Raw genomic sequence first — 18,746 nt, 5'->3', positions numbered from 1 at the left:
AGAGGATGGGGTGGGACTAATGAAGGCCTGAGCCCCAGAAGAACCATTCCTAGTGAGATCAGGAGAGGTCCCCAAACGGCCTGGCTAGCAGAGACCAGCAAAAAACAGTGTGATTCAAGGGCCTTGGGCACTGTTGTGTCACCCCTGTTGCCGGAAGGGTATTTGGCCCTTCCGTCTGGCATTTTACCTTCCACTGGACACCTGTGCCCCTGCTGTGCTGGTAAAAGCTTTCCAGCTGAGCCGGTTCTAAGTCCCTCGAGGGAAGGAGGAGTCAAACAGGTGTATTCACCAAGCACAGCGCTTGGCACACATCCACCTGGGATCTGGGGAAAGGGCTGGGTCTGTAAATGACTCAAAATCCTGGACTGGATACTAGGAAAGTCTGTTGTGCACTGTATCCTATGTGTTCTCGTTTAATTCCTCACCCTTAAGTATTGGGCATCTCGAGACAGACGAAGCAGCTTGCCTACTCAGTCACAAATGGAAGCAAATTCAAACCCTCTGACTAGAAACTTAAAATTCCCACTCTACCTCGAGGCCCAAGTTCAAATACTGTTCCAGCCTGGTTTGGTTACCGCTTGACTTACAGCCGCATGACCTCAAGCCAGCTTTCTACAATTCCCTGCTTCCGAAGTTGAGAATCCCACCCGGAAAATGTCAAAAACAACCACCTTTGTGGGGTGGTTGGGAAGATCGAGTTAACTCCCGTGAGGCGGATGCCGTGCTGGGCACGGAAGAGCCCCCCAGGCGGCCGGCCGTTAGTAGGGCTCCGTGAACGTGCCCAGGCTTAACCGGCCCGCTCGCGTTTCTCAGTCACCCTTCGTTAGTCTGCTCCGGGGAAATACCTTCACAGCAGACAAGATTCTTTTTTTTTTTTTTAAAGATTTTATTTATTTATTTGACAGAGAGAGAGACAGCCAGCGAGAGAGGGAACACAAGCAGGGGGAGTGGGAGAGGAAGAAGCAGGCTCACAGCAGAAGAGCCTGATGTGGGGCTCGATCCCAGAACGCCGGGATCACGCCCTGAGCCGAAGGCAGACGCTTAACCGCTGTGCCACCCAGGCGCCCCCAGCAGACAAGATTCTACCGACAGGCTTGTACCGGGATTAACAGCCTGGGAACGAGCGGTTGACTGGGGTCCACATTCTGTTTGCTGTTTGTGGGTGGCTTCCCCTCAGGCCTCAAGGCGGTGAGGTCAGCTCCCAAGCCCAGAAGGTCTCCTCCCAGGGGCGGGGAAGCCAGCCGGGGGCGTGTAAACCTCGGCGGCAGGGGTTTGGCTGAAATGAAAGTGGAAGCGAATTCTGCAGGCAGAACCCTCCGAAGCGTATCTCAGGCCCGGCTTGGAGGGGACGAAGCCGCCTCCGAAGGTCCAAGCAAGAGTTTAGTTACAAGGGACACGGCCACTTCGTGCCCAGCTCTGAAGCCTCAGCTCTGGTCAACCGGACCCCAGGCCCGTGTCAGTGATGGATGATGCCGTAAGCGAGGAGTGGGGGGTGGGGGGGAAGCCGAGGAGCATTCCTCTCGGCGGGGAGTGGGCAGGTGTCTCAGGGGCCGGGGCCAAGCCTCCCCGCCCGGCGCTGAGACCTGCTAAACGTCCGCGGAGAAACGGCTGGGATCACCTCTCCCCCAGCGCACTGCCTCGGAGACAGTCCTGTAACCTGCACCTCGGAAGCCCAAGGATTCCTTGTGTGGCTGCGGTTTTCTGAGAGAATTCACAGTTCTCATTAGATACTTAAAGGGTTCTGTGACCCAAAAGCTAAGACTCATTCACACCCTTATCTCCTGAGATCTTACCCAACGAACTTCCCCTCCTTATATTTTATCCTAGAGTTGAAACAGACAGTTGCTCGCCTTACAGTTCATTTCAGCGGAACCCTGGGCCCTCTTCCGGGTCACAGGAAGACGCGGTCCTCTTCCAAGAGCTCACCTAACCCCTGCGTGCTGTAGTCTTCCCCTGCCTGACCTGTGAATGCCCCGACTCCTGCCGGACTAAGACTGGCCCCCTGTCTAGCCTGTTCGCCCTTGATCCCTAGACAGGCCAGCACTGTGTCTGATGCAGTCGGCACTCCATGAGCCGCTGTGGAATAAATGAGTCTCCTCCCCTCTCCAGCTTCTTCAGCCTTTCCCTCCCTGCTCTTCCCCCATCTGTTACAAACACACAGATGTCTTGCTGGGGAATCTTTCATTTGCCCCACAAATGTAATAAGAAAGATCACAGGCTCAGGGTGCCTGGCTGGCTGAGTTGGTGGAATGGGGCAACTCCTGATCTCGGGGTTGTGAGTTCAAGCCCCACGTTAGGTGTAGAGATTACTTAAAAAAAAAAGAAAAAAAAAAGGGATGCCTGAGTGGCTCAGTTGGTTAAGCATCTGCCTTCAGCTCAGGTCATGATCCCGGGGTCCTGGGGTGGAGTCCCGTGTGGAGCTCCCTGCTCAGCGGGGAGTCTGCTTCTCCCCCTGCTTGTGCTCTCTCTCTGACAAAATCTTTTAAAAATTAAATTAAATTAAATTAAAAAGTTAAAGCAGATAATCCATAAACCCATAAAGACTTAGCACACTGATTGTTAATGTTACTGCCAACCTTTCAGAACCTCAGTTCCCATGATTATCTTGATTCAGCCCCATCGTCTACCTCTGCCAAAACTACTCCCTTAAAGGGCCTTTCATATTGAAAGGTGGGTTCAGGAAACTTTTCTTTTAATCACACTAAGTTCATTATTGAGAGACGACCTCTATTAATAACATTTTGGGGGACGCCTGGGTGGCTTAGTCGGTTGAGCATCTGCCTTTGGCTAGGGTCATGATCCCAGGGTCTTGGGACTGATCCCTCGTCTGTCCGGCTCCTTGCTCAGCAGGGAGCCTGCTTCTCCCTCTGCCTGCCACTCTCCCTGCTTGTGCTCTCTCCCTCTCTTGACAAATAAATACATAAAATCTTAAAAAAAATAATAATAACATTTTGGTGTCTGCCCAGAGTTTTTTTATGCCTTTTAATTTTTTAAAATATTTTATATTTTTTAAAAGTAATCTCTACACCCAATGTGGGGCTCGAACTCATGACCCTGAGATCAAGAGTTTCATGCTCTTCCTAGAGTGAGCCAGTCAGGCACGCCCCGCATTTTTGTATGTTAATAAGGTCCTTACGAAGTAAAACTTTTTAAATCAACAGAATAGGGATTATACTTCTATACAGTTTTATATCTTGCATTTTTGGCTTATTGTGAACATTTCTTCATATCGTTAAATGTTCTATGTCTTTTAATTGCTGCATGATATATTTATTTAGCTATTCCTCTGTTGTTGGATATGTAGATTTCTTTTTGTCAGTTTTGTTTTTTTATTGTTTTGTTTTTGTTTTTTTAAAGATTTTATTTATCTGTCAGAGAGAGAGACAGAGCACAAGCAGGGGGAGCGGCAGGCAGAGGGAGAAGCAGGCTCCCTGCTGAGCAAAGAGCCCGATGTGGGACCCTGAGATCATGACCTGAGCCAAAGGCAGATGCTTAACTAACTGAGCCACCCAGACGTCCCTATCTTGCCGTTTTTAGAAAAAGATTTAATTTAATTTATTTGAGAGAGAGAGCTCAATCATGAGCAGGGGGGAGAGATGGAGGGGGAAAGAATTTCAAGCAAACTCCTCACTGAACGTGGAGCCCAGTGTGGGGCTCAATTTCACCTCCCTGAGATCATGACCTGAGCCAAAACCAAGAGTCAGTCGCTCAACTAACTGAACCACCCAGGCCTCCCTGTTTTGTTCTTAATGTAAGCTCTACACCCAATGTGAGGCTTGAACTCAGACCCTGAGATCCAGAGTCACGTGCTGCATGCTCTACTGGCCAAGCCACCCAGGCACCCCTCTTTTTGTCTGTTTTAAATAAAGCCACAATAATAATCGTTGTACATAACTTCTGGCTATTTCCTTATAAGTAGGACTGGTTTTTTGTCGCTCAGTCTCCGTGGTCATTCTTTTTTTTTTTTTTTAAGATTTTTATTTATTTATTTGACAGAGATAGAGACAGCCAGCGAGAGAGGGAACACAAGCAGGGGGAGTGGGAGAGGAAGAAGCAGGCTCCCAGTGGAGGAGCCTGATGCGGGGCTCGATCCCACAACGCCGGGATCACGCCCTGAGCCGAAGGCAGACGCTTAACGACTGAGCCACCCGGGCGCCCCTCAGAGGTCATTCTGAATTCGGTCATCATCTTAGTTGGCCTGTTAGCAGATTTAGCACAGCTGCGGGCTCCTCTTCCGTGAACCCTTTCTTCACACTCCCGTTCTCCCTCCAGGTTCACTGACCCCTCCTCTGCATTCTCCTTGGCTGGTGCTTCTTTGTTCCCCTGACCTCTTACTGGTGGGAGCCCCAGAAATCAGCCCTTGGACCTCTCTATGTCTGTACCTCCCTCGCTGTTGCTCTCATGGAGTTGTGAGACTCTCTTGTGATCTTACTTAGTTTTGTGACTCTGTCTCCCCTGCATGAATAATCCCCACACATTTCCTTCCGGCCGGACATCTTCCCTGAGTACTAGATCCCTAGAGGCAACTGCTACCCCCCGCCCCGTCTCTACTGACATGTCAAATAGGCACTGCATACCCGGTATGTTCAAAATAAGCCCTTTGTTTTCTGCCCGAAATCTCTTCCACCCACGGCCTTCCCCATCTCAGAAAATGGCTCTCATTCCCTCCAGTTGCTCAAGCCAAAAAGCTTGGAGTCATCCCAGGCTCCTCTCTTTCTTCCACACTCTATTTCCAATCCATCTGCGACTTCAGCCAATCTAGACTCCACTGCCCCTCACCGCCTCCATTACTCCCACCTGGTCCAAGCCACCAACGTGGCTCTCCTGGACACTGTAATGCCTCCTCGGTGGCCTCCCCGCTTGTGCCCTTTCCCCACATCAGTCTAGTCACACAACAGCCAAGTCAACCTGTTAACTTTTAAGCCTGTCTGTGACTTCCCACCCCACATTGTATAAGAGGCCCTGCATGGTCCGACCCTGTTTCCTCTGTGACTTCATCTCCGGCCACCGTCCCCTCAATTCCTCTGCTCCTACTCATTGGCTTCCTTGCTATCCCTCAGATCCGCCCGACAAACTCCCATCTCAGGGCCTTTGCACTTGCTGTTCCTCTGCATAGAACTCTCCCCCCATGTACACATGGCTTGCTCCTGCATGTCCTTCAAGTAAATGATCCAGTGTCGTCTCAGCAAGGCCTGCTCTGATCACCCATTTCAGATGTACTCCAACGTTCTCTCTCCTCCCCCTGCTTGGTTTGTGTCCACAACACGTACCACTAGCACACTGTAGATTTTATTTATCTGTTTATTGTCGGGCTCATCCTCTAGAATATAAACTCCACAAGGAAGTTGTGTCTGGTTTTGTTGTTTTTTAAGATTATTTATTTATTTATTCGACAGAGATAGAGACAGCCAGCGAGAGAGGGAACACAAGCAGGGGGAGTGGGAGAGGAAGAAGCAGGCTCATAGCGAAGGAGCCTGATGTGGGGCTCGATCCCAGAACGCCGGGATCACACCCTGAGCCGAAGGCAGACGCTTAACCGCTGAGCCACCCAGGCGCCCCAGAAGTTGTGTCTGTTCTGTTCACCGCTGTGTTTCCAGAGTCTGGAGCAGTGCCTGGCACCCGGTAGAAGCTCAGTAGCTAGTTGTTGAAGGAGTGAATGAGAAAGCAAATGAGCGCGTGGGCTTCTTCTAGCCTCCTTTCCTTGGAGCGCTGCTCCATCCCCCTCCCCCCGTGTCTCTGACAGTCCCCAGTCCTGGCCCTGGCCCTCCTTATCTTTGGCCAGGCCTTCTTCTTCTTCTTCTTCTTTTTGGTTTTTCCTCTGCCATTCCTTTCGTCTCCCCTGACCCCTGACTAGGTATCCTCGAGGGTTACATTTTTAAGGCTCTGTCCCTGAAAGAGTTCCTCCTGCCCTTTGGCTTCTTCCATCACCACAGGCCGTTCCAACCTAGAGTCCTCTGCACCAAATCCTGTCTTGACCCTGTGTCGTCAACGGCCTGGGGTTTGACTTTCTTTGGCCCATTAATTAACCCTGACAAACTTCAGGCTCCTCTTCTATAAAATGAGGATTAACAGGGGCGCCTGGGCGGCTCAGCCAGTTAAGCGTCCGACTCTTGATTTTGGCCCAGGTCATGATCTCAGGGTCATGGAATCAAGTCCCACAATGGGCTCCACGCTCAGCACAGAGTCTGCCTGAGATTTTCTCTCTCCCTCTCCCCCTCCCCCTCCCCTCACACACTCGCCCGCTTTCTCTCTCAAATAAATAAATCTTAAAAAAAAGAGAGAGAGATTTAATAAAATAGAAAGCATTCAACATAGCACACATTATGTGCCAGGCACCATTGTTTCCGACAAAATTATATATAGGTGGAAATTGCTATTACGCCCATTTTACAGATGAGGAAACCAAGGCACAGAGTTCCATAACTTGCTCATTGTCTTGCAGTACTAAGAGGAGCTGGATGTAAGCCCCAGGAGTTTGGTCCCAGAGTTTGTGCTTTTAACTGTTACACGGAACTGCCTCCCAATACCCCTGTGATGAACATAGACAGCATGAGAGCTTATCTCATGGGGCAGTTACATTGTAAAGTTGGCAAGTAAGGCAGAAGTATGTAGGTAGTCAAAATTAACCTTAAATCATTACCCCAGCGCTAGAGTATCCAGCATTTGCAGTCCGTCAACGAGCTCCATGTAGAATGAATTGCAATTCTTTTCCGCGGAGCAGCAGATGCTCATTGGCTTGTGTTTAGGAGACCCTGTTACCAAGTGCGTGAAGTGAATTCATGTAAGTGACGATGATCAGCCTGTGTTGTCCTTCAGAGGGCCCTACAAGAGAGAAGTTCCAGTTGGGAGCTGGAGACAGGGGACAGTTCTGTGATTCTTAAATTGAGGTGGGGTCCAGCTGTGCCCAGCACCTAGCAAGCCCCCAGTAACCACCAGCTCACTTCCTTGCCTGTTGGGTCCCTGGCTTTTTATCAAACTCTTGACACCCAGGTCTACACTCTTGGCATCATCTCTCCAGTTTGTCCCCGCTGCCTCCTTACTAGAAACATCCAGAGTCCTGGAGCTTTCCTCATGAAATGTGCCTACCCGCACATGCCCACTGCCAGCGGCCCAGCTCAGCTCCTGCCACGTCAGTGGGAATTAGAACCTCAGAGTCTCACTCCTTTATTAATGGGATGAACCCCGCTGCTTGGGTTCATCCTGCCATGGCTGCCAAACTGCTCTCTTAACCACCGTGCCCACCCCCTCAGCCCCCCTCAGAAATCTTCACTAGCTCCCCATCTCCTACTGATATCAGATCTGAACTCCCCTGCTTGAATGGTTCTTTTAAAAACTCTATATTTATTGGGGCGCCCTGGTGGCTCAGTCGGTTGAGCGACCAACTCTTGGTTTTGGCTCATGTCATGATCTCAGGGTCATGAGATTAAGCCCCACGTTGGGCTCCACGCTCAGCACAGAGTCTGCTTGAGATTCTTTCCCCCTCCTCCTCCTTTCCCCTCCATCCCTCCTACCGCTCATGCGCTCTCTCTCTCTGTCAAATAAATAAATAAAATAAAGTCTTTTTTTTTTAATTGGGAAGATAGGGATGCCTGGGTGGCTTAGTTAAGTGTCTGCCTTCGGCTCAGGTCATGATCCCAGGGTCCTGGGATCAAGTCCCGCATCGGGCTCCCAGCTCAGTGGGGAGCCTGCTTCTCCCTCTGCCTGCCACTCCCCCTGATTGTGCTCTCTCTCTGTCTCTCTGACAAATAAATAAATAAAGTCTTTAAAAAAGAAAAAAAAGGAAGATATAGGATACCGGAACCACATTCCCATGTGAGAAAATCTTGGCTGGAGCTGAGAAGAGGCTGCCACTTTAGTGGGGACATGCTCTCTCCAGTTTGTGAGTCCCAGCACTCCCTATTATCTACACTGACTCCTTGGACTCATTGATGTCATCTAACTGTCCCTTAAAGACACCTTATTTGTAGAAATATAAAGAACTGCGTACCTTTCTCACTACTCATAAACCAGCATTATTTGGTCAAGGCCTAGCTTTCCTCTGCTTAAAAACAGTGAACTCACACTGAATGTCTTCAGTGCCCTCTGTAATATGCTCCCATTCTGGCATTCATTCACTGCATTCATTCATTCATTCAACACACATTGACTGAATGCCTGTTTTGTGCCAGGGACTCTGCTAAACACTGGGGGTACAGAGATGACTAGGACAGAGTCCCGCCTTCCCAAGTGAGCTCACGCTTCTCTGAGCTGACCTTATTTATCAGGCTTCCCAACCACAGAGTGAACCCTGCCAGCTAACGTCTATCCCATCCCAGAAACAAAGGTGCATTTATTCGTATCGCTGCTGTCATTCCCTTGCCCATGTTGTCACTCTCTGTCTCTGGACCTGCTTCAAATCACACTCAGTCTGAAAGGCTGCTTGGTACAGTGGAAAGAGTGGCAGTCAAGGGACAAGCTGGGAGATGTGGAGTAAACTGCTCCCCCACTCTGGGCTTGATTTCTTTTGGGGGGGGCCTTGATTTCTTCACTGGAGAGCACAGATTAGCAGTCTGGAGTCAGACTGCATAGGGTTGAATGACTTTGGGCAAGTCACTAACATCTCTGAGCTTTGGTTTCTTCATCGGTAAAATAAGGTAAAGAGGGAATTTATCTCATAGTGTGGTTTCAAGAATCGAGTGATACAATCCATATAAAAAGCTTGGCACATGGGGCGCCTGGGTGGCTCAGTCGTTAAGCGTCTGCCTTCGGCTCAGGGCGTGATCCCGGCGATCTGGGATCAAGCCCCACATCAGGCTTCTCTGCTGGGAGCCTGCTTCTTCCTCTCCCACTCCCCCTGCTTGTGTTCCCTCTCTCGCTGGCTGTCTGTCAAATAAATAAATAAACTCTTAAAAAAAAAAAAAAGTTTGGCACAGTGCCTGACATACAGTAAGTGCTTAATAAATGTTAGCTAATAGTATGACATTTTGCCACTCTAAGCCCCCACTCCTTCTGGAGGCCTCCCTACTGATGTTAAGCCCTACGGGATGATCCCTCCTCCATACTCCAGATGTCCTCCACAGTCCATTGTGTGAACGTACACGTGGTCTTGGGTAGCGTTTCCTGCAGACCCAAGGGCTGGTCTCTTGTCCCTGTGTCTCCCTGTGTCAGTGCCCAGCACCCCTCAGCAGGAGCTCCGTGTTTGTTAAAAGCAAGGTCTCCTGCAAAGAACCAGCTGTGGCTGCTGCCAGGGCTCCTCGGGCGCCCCCCAGAGGCCCCCAGGGATGAGGCCGGCCAAGTCCTGAGGAGAGCAGGCCAGGACCAGCCCGGGGCAGGGGAGCAGGGCTGGGCTGTTCTGGAGCTGAGTCCCAGCTCTGCTGTGGGACAGTCCCCAGTAGGCCCCCTTGCCCTGGGCTCCTTCTCCGGGAAGGCAGATGGGTGTGTGCTCATTTCCCCACGGCTCTAACAGGCCCTCGGTGCCCTTCGGGAGGAGCAGGCCAGACTGAAGAGCAGGCTGCAGGAGCTGCAGAAGCAGAGGGGGGCGCTCGGGGACCCAGCCCGAGACCAGGTAGGCTGGGGGAGGGGTGTGGCCTGGGAGGAAGAACTAGAAGTTCGTTTCTCTCCTTGCTGTGTCGCCTGAGTATGTGGCTTGAACTCTCTGGACCTGTCCTCTCATCTGTAAAGTGGAGCTACCGAACTTGCAGGGTTATGTGAGGACAAGCTAAGATCTTGGGTCTAAAGTGCGAGTACAGGCTTGACCTGCGTTCATCTCATTTATCCCGCTCTTCTTTCAATCAATCAATGTATTCGTCCCTGGCATGGATCACATGGAACACTTTCCTCCTGAGGGGCAGGGGTGGGGCGTCTCCCACCCTTGAAGGCTGCATCAGCCTCCCCTCCCCCACCTCCAGGTCCCATTCGGGGTACCTGCGATCCCCCTGGTGTTCCGAGGACACACTCAGCAGGGCCAGGAAGCGCCCAAGTGTCTGGTTTCCAAAGTGCGGATCTGCTACCCTCTGCCCGGAGGCTCTGCTCTGATCACCTTCGATGACCCCAACGGTGAGTTCTCCCAGAGGCCCCGGGCGGGAGGCAGGGTGGCTTCCCAGCACTGACCCTGCGCCCCCGCCCCAGTGGCCGAGAGGGTGCTGCAGCGAAAGGAGCACGAGATCCGCGTGGAGGAATGCCGGCTGCGGGTGCAGGTTCAGGCTCTGGAGCTGCCCGTGGTGACCTCCATCCAGGTGACGAGCGGCGGGGTCCTGGGCCATGCAGGGACTGCAGTTCGCTTGGGTCCCGGGCAGTGGGGCCGGATCTCTCCTTCCTGTCCACCCCTAGGTGTCCACTCAGGTAAGCAGGCAGAGCGTGCTGGTCAGCGGGTTTCCTGCCGGCCTCCAGCTGAGTGAGGAGGAGCTGCTGGACAAGCTGGAGATCTTCTTTGGCAAGACCAGGAATGGGGGTGGCGATGTGGAGACTCGGGAGCTCCTGCGCGGGGGTGTCGTTCTGGGTTTCGCTAAGGACGCAGGTGAGGGCCCTGCCCCCGAGATTGGGCTGATGGAGTCCTCAGGCCTCAGACCCCAGGAGAGCAGAGCCCCTGATGCTAGAGGTCCACCCCTCTCTCTCCCCGCAGTGGCCCAGTACCTGTGCCAGGTTGGCGACTTCACAGTGCCACTGGGCAGCCAAAAGTTCCCTTTGAGAGTCTCTCCCTACCTCAGTGGGGCGATCCAGAAGGCTGAGGTAAGTGGGAAGATAGAGAATCGGGGGCTGGGCCAGGCGCCTGCCTGCCAGATACTTGCCCAAGAAAGGAACAGAGTCCCCAAACCCCACTCCCCTCCCCATTGCCAGCGTCTCTGGCCTCCTTGTTCCTCCCCTGCCCCCAGGCGTCTGGCCCGCCCCCAGTCCCTGACTCTCAGGAGCCTTTCCCCATCTTCTGGCTCCTTTTTCAGATCGAGGTCCGGCCGGTGCCCCGGTCAGTGCTAGTGCTCAACATTCCCGATGTCCTGGATGGCCCGGAGCTGCAGGACATCCTGGAGATCCACTTCCAGAAGCCCTCCCGTGGAGGTGGGGAGGTGGAGTCCCTGAGAGTCGTGCCCCCGGGACAGCGGGGCCTGGCAGTCTTCACCGCCACCTCGGGCTGAGAGCCTGCCCTCCTCATAGCCCGCCCCCCTCCACCAAGCCTCTCGAGCCAGGCTGGGGTTGGGTGCGCGGGCGCAGGAGATCGTGCAGGTCAACAGCGGCAGGGATTATGGCTTGTGAAATGCTGCCCAAGAGCAATAAAAGTGGCGTGACCGTCTTCTCATTTCATTTCCTGAAAGGAAACTTGATTTGAGCATGGAAGAAGGAACCCTAACCTTCCACTCCCGGCGCTGGCCTTCCGGGAGCCCACCTTCCCCTCCAACTCTCAAGAGGCAACATCCAGGACCCAGGGTTTGGCTTTTTATTGACACAAACACAAAGGCAGCTTCGGTAAAACGGGGTGGGGTACACGAAAGCAGAACTCGCACTTCACACGTTTAGGCCTCATTTAGACAATGAAGAGGCTGAGCCCCTCCCCCCACCTCCCACTGGCAGTGGCTGGGCAAGAACCCTACCTAATTCCAGAACCCTACCTAATTCCGTATCAGAGAGCAGAGGGAGTTACACCCCTACTCCAGGAAGTCCCCACTTTGGTTCCAGCGGCCCAGGTCTGAACCCACCCCCCTGTATTCCCCTGTTCCAGCTCCCCACCCATGTAAACAAAGTTTGGGGCTGAGTTCGAAAAGCTGCCCCCTGCTCTGAGAAAGCAGCGGGCCTCCCTTAATGACGCGGGAAATGTGCTTTGATTTTTACTTTGGTCCCAGAACAAGAAACAGATGGCATTGCCTCTCAGAGCTCTGGCTGGTAAATGCCACACTTATCCGCAAGGCGGAGAAAGCTTCCCCACCGCCTTCTCCTTCACCACCCCTAGAGAAATGACAGCCCCAGAGACAGGACATGGCACAGACCCCAGGAGGCTCGGGGCTGCCCCCCCCCAACCTGCTGGTACACACACAGATTTTTGGCAGTGTTGTGGGACCGGGAGGCAGCAAAACCCCAGCTCTGGCAGAACGAGGAAGGCACTGGGGAGTACAGGGTGGAGAAGGAGGTGTGAGACAGGGACACCCCCCCACACCCACACACACGCACAGGTTTTCCGTTGCTAAGGCACTGAGAACAACTCCAGAGAACTCAGTGAAGGCTGGGGAGCGGCGGGGGCGGGGAGGCTCTGTGTCTCTCCCACAGAGTTGCGACCTAGGGGAGCAGGTCTGATTCCCACCCTTGTTGCAAGAGGCAACCTTGGTTACGAGGGGCAGAAAACCTGGAGGTGGAAGAAGCCCAACTGTGCTTAAGGAGATGGGGACAAGAGGACAAGGCCATGCAACGAGGTGACAGAGTTCAGAGGTGGGCACTGGTCGGCCCGGGTTGAAGGGACATGAGGGTGAGACAGGGGACATGCTGGATTCACACAGATTGGCCCCATATCCTGAGCTGACATTTCAATTCTTTGGGGGTGGGGTGGGGGCGGGGCAGGGGAGGAGGGGGAGATGAGGCAGAGGGGGAAGCACACAGAACTGGACGGAAAGGGATTGGCTAACCTTGGCACAAAAGCAGCACAGCAGGCCCAGGGAAAGGGTGGGGGCAGGAAGCAGCCGGCCTCCCTCTGACCCTCCCTGTCCCCTTGGCAGGGCCCAGACATCCAAGTGGTCACTTCCCAACCTCTTCCGAGGCCAGGAAGGGGGGAGGGGGTAGCCCTGCATAAGGAGACAGAACAGGGCAGGGGAGAGGTCATCAGGATAGAGACCTTCGGGGGAGAGAGGGCAGAGCGTGACGATAGAGGATGAAATGTGAGAGAGTCTGTTGACCAGCGCAATGCGGCCCCCGCAGCGTCTCTCTTCCCGGGCCCTGAGGGTCCGCCAGCGCCCGCCCTAGTTCTCCTTCTCCGGTCCAGGCACCAGGAGGACTTTGCCCACATTCTTCTTCTCCTGCATCTGCCTCATGGCGTCCGCCACCTGGACAGGAAGACAAGACGCAGCTCCCAGGGCCGTCCGGTCCCTCCAGGGAGCCAGCCCTCCCCTTCCCAGGAATCCCAGCCCTGGGAGCCCAGCCTGCGGGGGTCCCACCCCGACCCTCCCAGCAGCCGTCCCACCTACCTTCTCGAAGGGCCACACGGAGTCGATGTGGGGTTTGATGCGGCCCTGGTTGTACAGAGCCAGGAGGCGGGTCACCACGCCGCTGACCAGCTCCACCTCACCCTCCAGGTAGCCCAGGTGGAAGCCACAGACGGCGCGGTTGGCCGGCAGCAGCTGCAGAGCCGTCACGCTGAACTGGTTCCACCACGTGCGCGCCAGGGCCATCAGGTTCCGCTTGGGGCCGGTCAGCAGGTTGGCCATTCCTGCGGAACGAGGGGACGCGGCCTGTGAGTCCAGTGCCAGGCGCATCCCTGGGCAAATCCACGCTCGCCGGCCCCCCGTGGGCCTCGCACGACCGTCCACAGCGGCGCAGCGAGCGCCGGCGCCCCCCACCTGCTGGCTGCCAGGCCCAAACGGACGCCCGAAACTCAAGGACTGCCCTTGACTTTATTTATTTGTTGATTTTTGTGTGTGTGAACAGTTTTTCAGATGAAAATGCAACTCGCCCAAGAAGCCCAGGAGGGTAGGACGAAGGAAGGCAGACTGACGGATTTCGCATGCGGAAGGATCCCCACCCAGGAGCATAGAAAGAACACAGAATTCCCTGTGTGTGACTCGCAGGAACGGGAGGGAATGAGAATGACGTCAGCTGCGCCCCGAGGCAGCAATCCGAACACGGTACGCAGCCCGGCCTAACCCTAACCCTGATGCTCGCCGGAGACCCTGGGCCGCTGCATCCCACCCTTCAGACCCCCGGCTTCCCCTACAGCGCTCTCCATCCCCCGCCTGCTCACTCACCATAGGTGACCACTTTGCCCATGGGTTTGAGGAGGTTGTAGCCCTTGGCAGTATCTGACCCACCCAGAGGGTCCATGACGATGTCCACTCCTGTCAGGAGCCGCAGCTCTGGAGTGCCCCTCCCTGTCCTGGGCCACCCTGCCCCTGCCCACACCCCAACCCCACCTTTGGGGGAGATCTTCTTGATCTCATCCACGTAGTCAGTCGTGTGATAGTCGATGGGGTGTGTGACCCCGTTCTCCTTCAGCATCTCGTGCTTGCTGGCTGACGCCGTGCCGAACACCGTCACGTTCTCCACCGTGCGGCACAGCTGCAGGGCGGCCATACCCACACCCCCTGCAGCAAGACGCTTTCATGAGGAGGGGACGTGGAGGCACCCCGCCACCGCTCTCCATTCTTGCCGCTCGAGGACTCTGCTCATCCCCTTCATTGGGCCTGGGCACATTCTGAGGCTTTCTCTCCTCACAACCAGGTCCAATATCCATGACTGAGAATTAGGGGGGAGGGTAGCTGGCAAAGGAGGGGGTGCCGGGTGAGGGCACGTTGCTATGGATAGCACACCAGGCTGGACCTGGCGCCTGAACGTTACCACAGCAACAACACTGCAGAGGCCTCTGGGAGCCACAGGCCAAGGCAGCCTGGTGTTGCCATGACGACCGTCCAGACAGGCTGCAGGGAAGGGGCCGAAGGAAATCTGGGTGGGGTAAGGAGGGGGGACAAAGGAAGGGGGCCTGTCACCTGCGGCCATGTGTACCAAGACGCTGTGGCCGGGCCGTAGATTGCCGAAGTCAAAGAGGACCATGTAGGCTGTGATGTAATTGACCAGCAAGGCAGCGGCTTCCTCAAAGGTCATGCCCTCGGGCATCTGGAAGGTCTGGGCTGAGGGCACGGTCACCTCCTCCTGCCACATGCCTGCCCGGATCAACACCATCACCCGGTCCCCGACCTTGAAGAATGAAAGAAGAGCATCGTTCAGTTCCTCGCTCATTCACCCACTGGCGATTTATGACCTTCCACTCTGTACAAGGCCCTCTTCCTGACAATGAAGTAGCAACAGAAGCAGCCACAGTCCTCGTGCTCATAGTAATACTACTACCATGGAAAACAATAACAACATACCTTTACTGAGTGCCTGTCAGAGGCCAGGCCCTATTATAAGTGCTACAGTGAGTTTATTACATATAAATGCTCGATTAATCCTTCCCAGCTCTTTGAGGTACATATTGTCCTTATCGCGACTTTACAGATCTTATGCTTCACTATTGTGCAAGATCCCTGAATGCAAGAAGCTTATAGTTCGGGCAGCATGAAGTATAGTTAAAGACATCAAACTGTTTTCGTTAAAAAAATGGGCTCAGCTGTTTACTGACAGTGTGACCTTAGGCAAATAAAAACTATTTAACCTTTTTGAGCCCCAGTTTTCCTGTCTTTAAAATAGAGCAATTATGAGGATTAAGTGGCAAAAAAAATCATTCTGTGACTTTTAGCTCAATGTCTGGCACAGAGTAAACAGTTCGTAGTATTAGGTAATAACAATGATAAAGTGCCTGTAAAGATCTCCGAACAGCTAGGGCTGGTGCAATCACCTCACGAGAAGCATTTGAGCCAGCACTGGGGGCCCAGAAAACACCTTCACCCAGAGACAGGGGGTTGGGGTGATTGACAAGGACAGCCACACAGCCCCCAATCCAACAGGAAGAGGCATCCCACTCCCCTGCGCCCTCTCCCCTGCACCAGCCACCTGCACAAGAGCCTCACTGCAGGAGGGAAAGGGAGCTAAGAATATGAAATCTTTCCCTCCAGCTTAGCATCTGGGGTCAAGAGGAGGGAGGAAAGAAGGGGGGCAATCTCTGGAGAAAGCAAGGCCTCTCCTCACTCTCTGAAGGCCACGGATAGGGAAGTGTGGGTGCTATTCCAGGACAATCTGGGTCTGTTTTGGTCCCTGCCAGGAATTATGGGAATTCTGTATATTAAGGAGACTTGGGATCCATGGGAGAGAGGGCATGGGACTCCCACTCACACTCCTTTTCATGTCCTCAAGCCCCCACACTCTACTGACAAGGAGGACTGAAGGCAGGCTGGGATCTTTCCTTGCAAGCACTGGCCTGAGATGAGGTCTGAGGAATGGAAGCATTCCACCCTCGGACTCAGGTCTAGGAGACTCAGAAATAGCCCAGGACTGCTGGAAAGTGCAGTGGTCAGCCAGGTTGGTGTCCAATCTGACCCAGAACAAGGCTCACCTACCCAGCCAAAAGCTGACCCCTCAGCCCATCACAGGGCAGGGCCATGACCCCTCCCCAGTCCAGACATCAGGAGGGAAGGAGGGCTCTCCCCACAGAATCCAGCCTCTTACATCAGGTTCTTGCCTTGGACAGGATATCCTGTATTTACTAAGCGGAAAGTGTGGGGAGGGAGGTTAGGTGGGCGGCCTTCAAACATGAACTACCATCCCCTCCCCCCCACACACACACGAAATTCTCCTTAGCACCTTCTCAAGAGTGGGATTACTTAGGAGTCAGTGGAAAGGGTGGGGCCATAGCGGGATGGAGGCCGAAGCCCTTTAAGGAGGAGACGTTGGCATGCACAATATATTCAAGAGTTCCAGCTCTGGGATCTGGGACTAGCAGGTCCTGCAAGAGGAAGGCCGCATCTGAGGGCGCCTCTCTTGCAGGGAGCTGATTCTTAAAAGAAACCCCAAACGAATAACGTGCAAAGGCTTCACCCCAGGTCTCTCAAAAAGTTGCTCATTTGGAACTCTCCGCTGTCCGGGTTTGTGGCCAAAATTAATGATAAACGAAAGGAGAAACAGACCGGCAGAGCTGGGCCAACCTGCTCCCGGTGCCACACCCCCTCCCCAGTCCGAATGGGCACCGCCGGGGTTTCTGAGGCGAGGGTCCTCCCAGAGGAATGCAGAGGCATGTTCCCCCCACCCTGTCCCAGTTCCCCAACGTTCCCAAGTGCAGCCTGGGGTCATGGCCCGCTGGCTGAGTCACTGGAGGAGGAGATAGTGCAGTCACGAGATACAGAGAGCCTAAGACAAAGATCTAGAGACCCAATCTCACCCCCACCAACGCCTAAATCAGAGTGGCAGTGTAAGGCCGGTGGGAGAGCGGATGCCAGGCTCCCTCTCCTCCATGATGGGCGTGCCTCGTCTCTTTGGCCCTGATCTGGGAGGGGCCTCCTCACACCCCCACAGACCACGGGGCTGCATGTGACTGGGGCTCTGGCAGGGTCATGCGTCCCCGCCCAACCCGGACTACAGAGCTCCTCAAGCTTCTTCGGGGAAAAAGGCGCTAATCGGTACTCAGGGTCACAGACCACAATTACCCAGGGAGTGTTTGGTGGCAGGGGTACAGGTGTGGTTTTAATCGGGGGGCTGGCAAGGGGCGGCGGGGGGTGGTGGCGGTAAGGTCGTTGTGCGCATGCGCCTGGGTGCTTTATTGTATTCCTCCCCCCGCTTCAAACTACCACCGCCGCCGCCGCTTCTGGGCGGCGGCCACAATTAAAAACAGTTGGGGAGGGGGCGATAACTCTACCTCCAGTACCTACCCTCCAATATAAACCCAGTTCCCCAGGGACCTCGTAACACAGGCTCCTTCCCAACGCCTTCCATGCCCTTTTGCCCGGATCAGTGCCAGTTTCCTCCGCCCTGCCACACCCCCGGCCCCCGCCCACTCCAGCCCCACTACCCGGTGGCCTGGGCAGCCTCTCCCTGCTCTGCCCTGTCCCGCTCACCTTGCGGTCGTGGACTCCCTCGCCCACCGCGATCACGACGCCGGCGCCCTCCATGCCCGGAGTGAGGGGCAGGGGCGGCAGCCGGTCGTACAGCCCCTGCCGGGCCATAAGGTCGGCGAAGTTGAGCCCGCAAGCCCGGACGCGCAGCGTCAGCTCGCCAGGGCGGGGGGCCGGGGGCACGGCCGGCCGGCTCTGCAGCTTCACCTTGTCGTAGCCGCCGAAGCCGGTGAGCACCAGGCACCGCAGCGGCGGCGGCGACGCGGCGGCGGCCCCCTCGGAAGTCGCGGATGGCTGGGCGTCGCCAGCGGCCTCGGTTTTCGGGGGCTGAGAAGAGGTGTCTTCTCCGGCCCCTGCTTCGGCCGTCGCCACCACGGTGGCCGCCTCGGCTACCTCTCTCTCAGCCGACATGTCTGGGACTCCCGACGTGCGCGCAGCTGGACCGAGGGTGCACAGCTGGGGAGGGCGGGGACGTGTCGGGAGGAGCGGCGGCTGCGGACTACGCGCGGGAGGGGCGGGGCGCCAGGCCAGGGGCGGGGCCTCGCGCGCCAACTTAAAGGGCCAGGGCCACAGCACGGGTGTTGCAGGAGCGCGAAAGGTGGAGACCAGGAACATCTGGAGAGAGACCGGCGCGAGGGCATTCTTAAGGTCATGCAGACTGCGACTTAATTTGCTTATTTATTCATCATAAACTTTATGCAAGTTAATATGTAAAAGGACAATCTGAAGAACGATCCCAAAACCTGAGCTTACATCAGATTTGGGGAGCCGGTCACCTGTGGACTAGAACCCAACTAAGCTGTTCCTCAGGCTCTAACTCTACCCATATGTGACCCATTCGTGTGGTCTTGCAGTGGCAACTTGAAGCAGGGAGACCGAGTCTTTAAAACTTTTCATTTGACTGTTAAGCTCCGTGCCTCAACTTTCCCTTCTGTAAAATGGTGCTCTAAAAGATAAAATTAAATCGAATATAACCGATTTAAAGAAGCGCTTTTAAAAGGTAAAAGATGCTATGCAACTCAAAACAGTGGTGTGATTATCATTAGATTCCGGATCAAGCCTTTAATGAGTAGAGCTTGTCTCTGGCTCCATCAGGGC

The 18,746-nt window shown here is 54.6% G+C and overlaps 2 protein-coding genes across 3 annotated transcripts; one reads left to right on the top strand and one right to left on the bottom strand.

Moving 5' to 3' along the window:
• The first annotated feature begins 1,256 nt into the window (after nt 1–1,256).
• Nucleotides 1,257–11,263, top strand: IFI35 (interferon induced protein 35). 2 transcript variants are annotated; one of them, XM_008701327.2, is made up of 7 exons: nt 1,258–1,474; nt 9,446–9,544; nt 9,888–10,035; nt 10,108–10,214; nt 10,309–10,495; nt 10,601–10,707; nt 10,917–11,263. In XM_008701327.2, exons 1-7 carry the CDS (start codon nt 1,463–1,465, stop codon nt 11,106–11,108), a joined length of 852 nt encoding a protein of 283 aa, XP_008699549.2. In that variant the 5' UTR covers nt 1,258–1,462; the 3' UTR covers nt 11,109–11,263. The 2 variants fall into 2 exon arrangements, with proteins under 2 accessions (XP_040496496.1, XP_008699549.2); XM_040640562.1 differs by lacking the exon at nt 9,446–9,544 and having other exon boundaries at nt 1,257–1,474.
• Nucleotides 11,264–11,393: 130 nt separating this feature from the next.
• VAT1 (vesicle amine transport 1) lies at nt 11,394–18,098 on the bottom strand. Its single transcript, XM_040640561.1, has 6 exons — nt 17,652–18,098; nt 14,655–14,862; nt 14,082–14,252; nt 13,917–14,006; nt 13,140–13,381; nt 11,394–12,998 (listed from the first exon to the last, which is right to left on the bottom strand). The coding sequence occupies exons 1-6, from the start codon at nt 18,057–18,059 to the stop codon at nt 12,915–12,917; spliced, it is 1,203 nt and encodes a 400-aa protein (XP_040496495.1). The 5' UTR covers nt 18,060–18,098; the 3' UTR covers nt 11,394–12,914.
• Nucleotides 18,099–18,746: the final 648 nt, after the last annotated feature.

Source organism: Ursus maritimus, unplaced genomic scaffold (assembly GCF_017311325.1).
Source record: "Ursus maritimus isolate PB19 unplaced genomic scaffold, ASM1731132v1 scaffold_24, whole genome shotgun sequence".
Taxonomy (NCBI): Eukaryota; Metazoa; Chordata; class Mammalia; order Carnivora; family Ursidae; genus Ursus; species Ursus maritimus.
This window is presented reverse-complemented; position numbering and strand designations above follow the sequence as displayed.